A 9,712-nucleotide genomic window follows, 5' to 3' on the forward strand; every position below is an offset into this window, starting at 1 on the left:
AATTCGCAGATCATGAAATTATTTGAATACTATAAAAGTGAAAACACTTTACAATTATTACACCCAAGATTATAGAGCAAACATGATCCCTTATCCCTTATAACATGTATTCCAAATAATTTATATGTTCAAATTTCATGTCTTACAATGCTACTAGATTTGATAATATAAATATTTTTAAACGTTTATTATTTTTGATTAGCAAATTGTTAATTTCAAAATTCTATACAATGAATTTGATATGGTAATAAGTTTTTTTTTAAACGGCCAATATATTAAAATAACCACGTATAAGAAGCTTTTGATGAGAAAAGAAAACAAAACACCATAGTCATTAGCCAATTACAAAAGAGAAAAAAAAAGGGAGTGATATGGTAATAAGTAAACTATTTAGTTTTCAATAGAATCATATATTTTACAATTAATTAAGATCAACTACCCTTGACTTCGCCTTGAAGAAATAAACAAGAAACCAACAACCCTTAGAAATTCGTGTTGATTGAATATTTCAAGTTTTTAGTATTCAGATTCAGCAACCATTCCATAAATGCACTTTTGTTGGACCTTTAAATTGGAATATATTTTAAGAAAGAAACCACTCCAATGTTTATATCGCATACATATTATAATGACAATATTTAACTATATTTTTTTTATTAAAATATAAAAGAAAACACTTCTAGGCAGAATTTAGCATCTCAAAATATTTTAAAGGTGTTGGTGATGATAAATAAATAACTTTTGATTAGAATCATATTAAAAATATATATTTATATCACATCCATATATAAGAAACTTAATAGTTGTTGAGACAAAATCAATTTTTTGCGCCAAATTAAATTTAGTATCTTTGTCCATAAATCATAAGTAATACCCTATAAAATATAAGACAAGGTTTCTACTTTCTGTATTAGAAAAACAGCAGAAGACGATTTGATTTTTACCTTTTTTAATAAGGGATATTGTCATATTGAGAATAATAAAACATAATTGATTATAAATTTGATAAATACTTTTATGATGAAGGTTCATTATTAAAATCAGATTTTAACACCCTATTTTAATTTTGAAGAGTATAATTTGATTTATTTATTTTACCTTTTTAACAAGGGATATTGAGAACAACAAAATATTAGGATGAAAGTTCATTATTAAACTAAGCAAAACACAATCAAGATGACATTAGAACCGATTTTGACATAAGATATGGAACGGTATCTTAAGGTCTTAGTTAAGACCGTACGATATTATCCTGATCCAATCTCACATATTTAGTTTTCATGTTATAATCAAGTCTTTACTATTCAAAACCCTATAAATTAATCCACTAATCTTAAAATAAACCTAAAAAATACATCAATTCAACTTGAAATCGAACATTACATATCACATAAAAGTCTTATTGAGCATCAATCAACATTACATTTTACATAAAAGTCTTATTGAGCATCACAAGTTCATATGTTTCTAAACATAACATTGTAACATATATATATATATATATATATATATATATATATATATATATATATATATATATATATATATATATATATATATATATATATATATATATATTACTCTATGTGATTTTATGCATATAGATGTACGAATGATCTTGTTTTTTATGCTTAATTTTTTTTCTTCTTAGTTAAAAGGTTTGCACAAACAATACTTACGATTTCTTCTTAAAAGTTAAAATTGATTACATTATGGATATTTTAATCAACATCAAGCTATAATAGTTACTACATTCGAAACAAAATATTACAAACAAATTTAAAAACTATTTCATTTTGATAAAAACTTCTTATCCATATTCAATTTTATAATCAAGATCTTATATAACATAAAACCAAAATTAACATATCTACAACCATGATCTTGCAATATTGATTCTTACAACCTAAATCATCATAGAGAAGGGGTGTTTATTAAATATCATAAAAATAAGGGCGTCTAACAGAAAATTCAGTAGACTTGTTCCCAAAGTCTAAAATTACAAACTTAGACTCCGTCAAGTTTTACGTAATTACTTAAAAACCCCATTATGTATATATCTATAAATAGACTGATCGTTTTTATGCTTCTTGTTTTTCCCTCTTTTCGTCTCCAAACAAAACCATCCTCAAAACCATCAACACACACAGATCAATCGGATTACTCGACGTTCTTCAAACATACACACAAATCAAGAACTCTTTTTAGGGTTTTTACCTTTTATGATTAAAGTTTTGAACTGAAGTCTGATACTCATCCGACTGTTAGTCTAGTTTACCGGTAAATGCGTCAGAAGAAATCAGGCTTTCAGATCGGAGAAGAAACTTTTTATCAAAAATCCAATTTCAAAATCCAAGCCCCAGCTGATATCAATGAACAACAACCCAATTTCAAACAAGAATCATCACCCACAAAACAACATCTGTTCTCAAATCGTCATACACGATCTCAGCTCATGAATACTCAACAGCAAAACCACCACCGGAAAACTCATCAGAAGTCCTTAGTCTGTTGTTCATCTTCAGAAGCTCTTTTAGCCACGAAATCAGTTGTTTTAAAAGTGTTGAAGCTTAGTCATGTGAAGGTCTTTTGGATTAAAGCCCCTTCAAGGGTTTTAATCCTTCTCTGTTTACCTTCCGTTTACTTCATCTCCTTAAACCATCATGAATCTATGTATCTTTACATACTCTTCTTAATTATTACCCTTTGTATTCTTTTTTTATCTCTTCTTAATCTTCCTTCGATCCGATTATTTATCGCCAGAAATCTCCCAATTTTTAACCTTTCAAACATCGGTAATGCATCAAAAACACCACCAGTTGTTTGGTCAATCGGGTCAAAGAACCAATTTGAGTCCAGCACAGTCTCCGGGTTCGTGGTGAAGGTTTACAGCAATGGAGATGTTTACGAAGGTGAGTTTTATAAAGGAAAGTGTTCAGGAAGTGGAGTGTATTACTATAACATGAACGGAAGATACGAAGGCGATTGGGTGGATCAAAAGTACGATGGCTATGGCGTTGAAACGTGGGCCAAAGGCAGCAGGTATAGAGGCCAGTATAGACAAGGACTGAGACATGGATATGGAGTTTATAGATTTTTCGCCGGAGATATGTACGCCGGAGAATGGATAAAGGGGCAGTGCCACGGCCGTGGGGTTCATACTTGCGACGACGGAAGCAAGTATTTTGGGGAATTCAAAGGAGGCTTGAAACATGGACTTGGTCACTACCATTTCAGGTAAACTTCATCTTCTTCGTTTCTTCTTACTGCGTACAAATTAACAAACGGAAATCTGATTTTAGTTTATGCGGTGGTGTGCAGAAACGGTGATATGTATTCCGGCGAGTATTTCGCAGACATGATGCATGGTTTTGGTGTGTACCATTTCGCAAATGGACATCGATATGAAGGCGCTTGGCATGAAGGAAGAAGACAAGGGTTTGGTATGTATAGTTTCAGAAACGGCGACACCCAATCCGGTCACTGGGACGACGGCGTTCTCACCGTTTCTCCACCGTTAATTTCTCAAGCCAAAGTTGACAAATCAGTCGAGGTACGATCAAATTCCATAAAGTCCCCTTTTTTTTCCAGATTGAAAACATCAAATCGCTGATTAATTCATCGTTTTTTTTAAAGGAAGCAAGACGTATGGCGGAGAAAGCGGTTGGTGGAGGTGTGGCGGAGGAGAAGGTGAATAGAGCGGTGGCGGCGGCTAACAGGGCGGCGAATGCAGGAAGGGTGGCGGCGGTTAAGGCCGTGCAGAGGCGATCAGACCACCGGAGTGATATTGATGATCTGTCACTGCTCATTGTCTGAATTTTTGTTGGATCGGAGCGTGTGATGGTGGCCGGAGTTTGACCTTTTTGATTAAAGAGCAAATAGCCAAATAGGGATGATTGTAGATGACTGTAATAGTATTAGGATTATTAAAAAAAAAAAAAGAAAAAAAAAAGAGAAAGGGCACTAAGTGCTTTTTTGTTAACGAAGGTAAAATGTAAATATATTATTTCAAGTTTAGTAATTGTGATGCAACTTGTTTATATCCATCTGCAAAAGCAGATAATTGATCGGATTGTGACTACTGATGGTGGGTCTGAGAGTCCTACAACTACATGTTGGCATGTTCATAAACCCGACACATGAGTTTTGGTGGAAATGGATCCAATGGAGATGTATGAATTGGTGGAAATAAAAAGTTAACAATCAAGAACCCTAGAATTTACAAAGAGTACTGATTCTCTAAAGCATCCACAACACAATACATGTTCGATGAAAGGCTTGATGAATAGGTGAATGTTAAGTTGCCATACAATAAATTACAATCAACCATAATGAAATGTAAAGTTCACTATAACAATTTATAATTGAATTCCCAATTCATCAATAAGTTTCACTCGATCATAGTATGGATTATGGAATGCCAAATTGACGTATAAAGAGATTGGAGTTTTTTTTTTCTTTTCTTTGAAAACGGCAAATATGCATTAATATATGACCCGATAACAAGGTCATAAGGGAGGTAAAAACAAGGAAACAGTTTTAATAATACAAATTTAGGTAAAAAAAGAGAACAAGGGAAACATAGGAAAAGATTAAAATGGGGAGCAGCACCATTGCACCAAGCTTTTACCGATGTATTTGCACCATTCAAAAGATTGTGTTTGAAGTTATTATTATCATCCAAACCACGGAGAAAATCACATTAAAGAGTTTATCGATATATGATCCTAATGTCGCATTACATTGAACTTTTTTTGTGTATTTTAATTGAAAGGGTTGAATGACTTGTGTTGTCAATTTGAAATTAAACCCAATCATATTAAAATGTCAAAGATGGCATACAATGAATTTATAGCTGAATGTAGTTGAATGTTCATTCAATTTTTTAATATATGATAGGAACTGTAGAAATTTTAGGCATACAATGAATTGAATTTGTAGCACTTAATTAAACTTTGTAGAGTACAATTAAAAGTAGAATAAATAAATAAATTAAATGAAGAAATTGTATTAATTTGGAGTATGCTTAGGGTAGACAAAGGCGTTGAGGCAGCGGATAAATGGACGGTGATATCACCATAAAAACTGATCCGACGAGTGCATTGTACTGCCGAATTGATATCTAGCAGGTTGGTTAATCTAAATATCTTCTTTTGTTACTCTTACATATATATTTTCCTTTTTATAATTTTAATCATTGACTAATCAACACAAATATTTTTTTCAAATTTTGACCAATATAAATAACCACCTCCACCTATTAAAGCAATCATAACTTAATTTCATTCCATATTTTTTCAATTCCATTCTTTTTCTTTGCAATTCCATTGAGCATTTTCAACAAAGTTAACATTAGGAAATTAGTAATGAAAAATAGTCCTTGTCATTTTGTTTATTATTGTTTTAGGATTTAATTTATGTTTTGTTGTAGTAGTTTTATAATAAAATGTTATTATTTTAAAAAATATATATATTTATTTTTGTTTTAAATTAGTGTATGTTTGTTTTTTTTTTTTAAATTAAACCAAACGAGTCAAGATCTTTCTATCTGCGAATATACAAGCTGCTAAAGTTACAAAAATAACCACTAAAATAGCTGATGAATTAAGTATGTATGTGATTTGACCTTTCTATCTGCGAATATACAAGCTGCTAAAGCATAGTTGTGCATCAGGGACTTGTACGTTCGCAAATGGATTAGTCCAATTGCTACCACTTGCGATTTTGTCTTTTTCTACATATAAATACATAATTTTTTTTGAAACACTCATTTTTCTTGATTTTTGTTGGGGAAAACTCTCTTTGAAGGAGCTATGAGCAATTTTAACTTTTGAAGTTATTATTATTATTATGAATAAAGATAAACTGTATCACCCTATATTTAAAATTAAATTTTCTACTAAAACACTTGAATTTATAAATCAAATATTTAGTTAGATATATATCACATGCAACTACATAGGACCAACACATGATCACCATGTTTTCAAGAGAGTATAAAATCGACTATAGCTCCTTGAGAGAGTTTTCTCCAACAAAAAAAAATGGGTGTTCCAAAAAAAATAGGTATTTATATCCTAAAAATGGCAAAATCACAAGATGGATTAGACTAATCCATCTGCGAATGTACAAGTACCTGATGAACAACCATGCTTTAACAGTTTGTATGTTCGTAGATAGGAAGGTCAAATCGTAAATGGATTTAATCTGCGATTTAGTTGCTATTTTTGTAACTTTTGTTTTTTTTTTTACTATTATCTGCAAAGTAATTAGTAAAAAAACTAAATTTGCAATTTTCTCTAATAAAAATTGTTGTGGGATGAGACGAAATAACATGTAAAAGAGCGGAGAAGAGAAAAGTCAATAAGTATGACATTAATGTTAATAAATTTAGAAGAGTGGATCATTTACACTGTTGGGCCTTATTAATTCATTTATTTAAACTTAACAAAGTTCTAAATTTGATTCTATGATTTGTCAAAAACTAAAACTTCGGTCTAAAAAAAATTTTGAAATTATTTCAAATGATATTTGCCTGATAGTTTTGTGTTTTTCATTTTTTTTATTTATAACAATTTAAAAAAAAAAAAACTTAAAAATTCTCTCTCTCTCTCTCTTGTCATTTGAAATACCATCACCACCGGTTTCCGTCGTCACCATCAGAAGATATCACCGCCACTACCACCACCGGAGACCGGCGACAAGACTGGGACTAAGAAGTAAGAACGGATCTGTTAGTCGGTGATCGAAGCTATTTGTGGTTAGTCGACTGAGGGTTCCGGCAACTGAGGTATTTAAAGTGCTTCTATGTCTTAGGCTTTTGGCGACTGTTAGTCAGAGATCGAGTCTTTCGACTGAGAAGACTAGAGCATCACCATCCCTTCAAGAAATTGGAATCATAAGCTGGTTAGATTAACATCAGATCGACGCTTGAGAATGAATTAAAGAAGAGATCTATAACAGTTATTTAAAGGGAAAGAGGAAGAGGAATGCTATCAGTGAAGTTATTGTGTCGCAAGTAGATAGATTGAAGAGAAAGATTAGACGTAATATCAAAAGGAAGATTCTCGATGAGAAAATTGTATCGGAGGCTGAGGATTTTGAGTGCGTCTAGTTTTCAAACGGTATTTGGTGGGGTACAACTGTATAGTCTGATGCCGTTTAGATGAACGGCAGTAACTCGTGCTTCGATAGCAATGGTGGTTTCTAATGAAAAAGTATGGACACATTCAATATGTTGTTATTTGTCATTTCAAACACATTCAAAATAGAAATGGACAAAAAAACAAAACAAAAAACTTATTTTAGACAACAGGTGCAAGTCCAAAACTTTTTAGACAAGCCACAAAGATCAAATTTGTAATTTTGTCGTTAAATTTATAAATTTAGATCAAATAAAGATGCACTTAGGTGTTGCAAATTATTTTACAAAGAATGGATTCTAAGATTTGGGGTCTACCATATTAGTGACCACTGAACATGTTTTTATTTTACACATAATAAATTACTTTGCTCATAGAAAAAAGCTATTTTAGTCTTAAAATATATAATAAAAAACCAACTCAGCTCAATTGCTTCCACTTATCACTAAAAAATGCTGGATAACCCAAACATCTATCAAACATCGAGTCTGATATGACTTCAACCAAAATGAACAAACTGAAAACCAAAACATGTACGCCAGACTCCACAAGCCAAACACTCCAAAGATACAATTCTAAATGCTATGAATAATAATTAAAAAAAACAAAAACATCTAGATATGAAATGCAAAATCCACATCCAAAACTCTAAATGTCTTTGCATGATTTATAAAACCAAAATACTTGAAACAAAATACATGTCATGAATAACTCAACAAAACTCTCTCAGGATCTAATACAATAAAAGGGTAAATGAAAGACCTTAACATTGATGAACCTTCTACTTAACTCTCAGTTTGCTCCCTCAGCCTTCGAATTGTGCTCCTAACTGTAACAGCACTTGCAGTACTATTATCATTCAAAAACAAAAAACAAAATTATCAGTGAATTAAAAACATTAAAATATAAATCAAAGAAACAAAGAAAATATAAAAAAAATTATTACTTCAATGTGTATGCACCCCCTGCTTTCACTTTCCCACAATCCTTGCAACCCCAGATTCCAACTGCCTTTCTCTTCACAGCATACTGTTTCACCATTTCAAAACAAATACAAAATATTTTCACATAAGCAACAAACATTTTGCAAAAAATACAAATTATTATAAAAATCCAAAAGTAGATGATTTACCTTCCCACAAAACTCACAGAAATACTTGCTGTGCTGGCTGACTTCCATTTTCTTGATCTGTTTACGCAGACTAGCACCATAACGGGTACCTGAAAAAGAAAATTAAAAAACAATATTTAAGTAAAATATTTTCATTTTTTGTAATTTAACAACAAAAAATATTTATATAGATAATTTCTATCATATTAGGAACTTTGTAGCAAAAACATGATACTTACCATACTTTCCGACAATGCCGGCCTTCTTTGTCCTCTTTGTCTGCAAATTAAATTGAATGATGAATATAAAATTAGTATTTAGTTTACAAATTTAAGTTAATAACTGAAGTTAGAAAGTAATGTATTTGAAAATTTTTAACAATAAAGAACAGATGCTAAGGAGGTCGTGAATTTTGGTAATCACTCCCTTCATTACCAATGAAGATTTCAAATTTGAAGACTTGGATTTTTATCTACAAAGCTATAATACTCATCAGATGACGACTGATCCTAATACCAAAAATGTCTTATGTGTGGTACGCATGATGTTTAAAGTGGTTACTTGCAATCGAAATTTGAACAATTTTATAAGCTTCTGAGAATAGCATTCTAAAAAAATCCCAACTTTGGACGTGTTATGCATTCCATGCCGCTTTGATTAGTTAGAACTTAGAATTGCTAAATCAACCGCATATGCTAACGAACTCAAGGTAAGATTGCAAATCTTTAGAAAGAATTGCATCATCGGAACAGCGGAATTGATCCTTGAGCATACAAAGAAATGGAACATCTAATACTTAATTATAATTCATTAATTTGTATAAAAGCGTGTGGATTTTACAGAAGACTATTTGGGAGTAGATGGAGTACGTGCAAATCTAAGAGAAAAACGCGAAACACTAATAGGCATGCTCTGATTCGATTGATGAACAACAAAAATGACTATGCTATAATGTTCTGAAACAGTGAAATCAAAATAAACGATTTACTTGCTATTGCTAGATAATGATGTTCAAGATAGACTATACCATTTCTGAAGATCGGATGAGGAATGTTCGAAACTTGCAGAGAAACAAAGCACGGCGATAAAGAGCTGAACCCTAAATTCTTCATTAATCACGATTTATAGTGGACAGAATCAAGCACGTATTGTGAAAACGATTGGGCTTTTCTTGTTTACGATAAATGATATTGGGCCTAACCCAATAGTGTGATTCTATTTAGTGTTATCTAATTATTATACTATACTTTTTTTTTTTTTTTTTTTTATTTTAAATATTCGTATTGAACAAGGTTAAATTATGTATATGTTTGAAAATAATTATACTATTAATATTAAGAAATTAAGTAATCTGATTATTTTTTATGGTTATATTAACTATAAAATATTTATATTATTGATAATTACTATAAAATAATAATAATAAATTAAATAATCTAACTATTTTTTTATGGTTTTT

General features: G+C 31.0%; 2 protein-coding genes across 2 annotated transcripts; one reads left to right on the forward strand and one right to left on the reverse strand.

Moving 5' to 3' along the window:
• The first annotated feature begins 2,078 nt into the window (after positions 1–2,078).
• On the forward strand, positions 2,079–4,040 carry LOC145057228 (uncharacterized). The gene is made up of 3 exons (XM_079005004.1): positions 2,079–3,237; positions 3,322–3,553; positions 3,637–4,040. The coding sequence occupies exons 1-3, from the start codon at positions 2,285–2,287 to the stop codon at positions 3,814–3,816; spliced, it is 1,365 nt and encodes a 454-aa protein (XP_078861130.1). The 5' UTR covers positions 2,079–2,284; the 3' UTR covers positions 3,817–4,040.
• Positions 4,041–7,763: 3,723 nt separating this feature from the next.
• LOC145057229 (large ribosomal subunit protein eL43) lies at positions 7,764–9,370 on the reverse strand. The gene is made up of 5 exons (XM_079005005.1): positions 9,281–9,370; positions 8,493–8,532; positions 8,275–8,363; positions 8,089–8,171; positions 7,764–7,991 (listed from the first exon to the last, which is right to left on the reverse strand). The coding sequence occupies exons 1-5, from the start codon at positions 9,281–9,283 to the stop codon at positions 7,928–7,930; spliced, it is 279 nt and encodes a 92-aa protein (XP_078861131.1). The 5' UTR covers positions 9,284–9,370; the 3' UTR covers positions 7,764–7,927.
• Between the last annotated feature and the right edge of the window lie 342 nt (positions 9,371–9,712).

Source organism: Lactuca serriola, chromosome 6 (assembly GCF_051521515.1).
Source record: "Lactuca serriola cultivar US96UC23 chromosome 6, Lser_US96UC23_V15, whole genome shotgun sequence".
Lineage (NCBI taxonomy): Eukaryota > Viridiplantae > Streptophyta > Magnoliopsida > Asterales > Asteraceae > Lactuca > Lactuca serriola.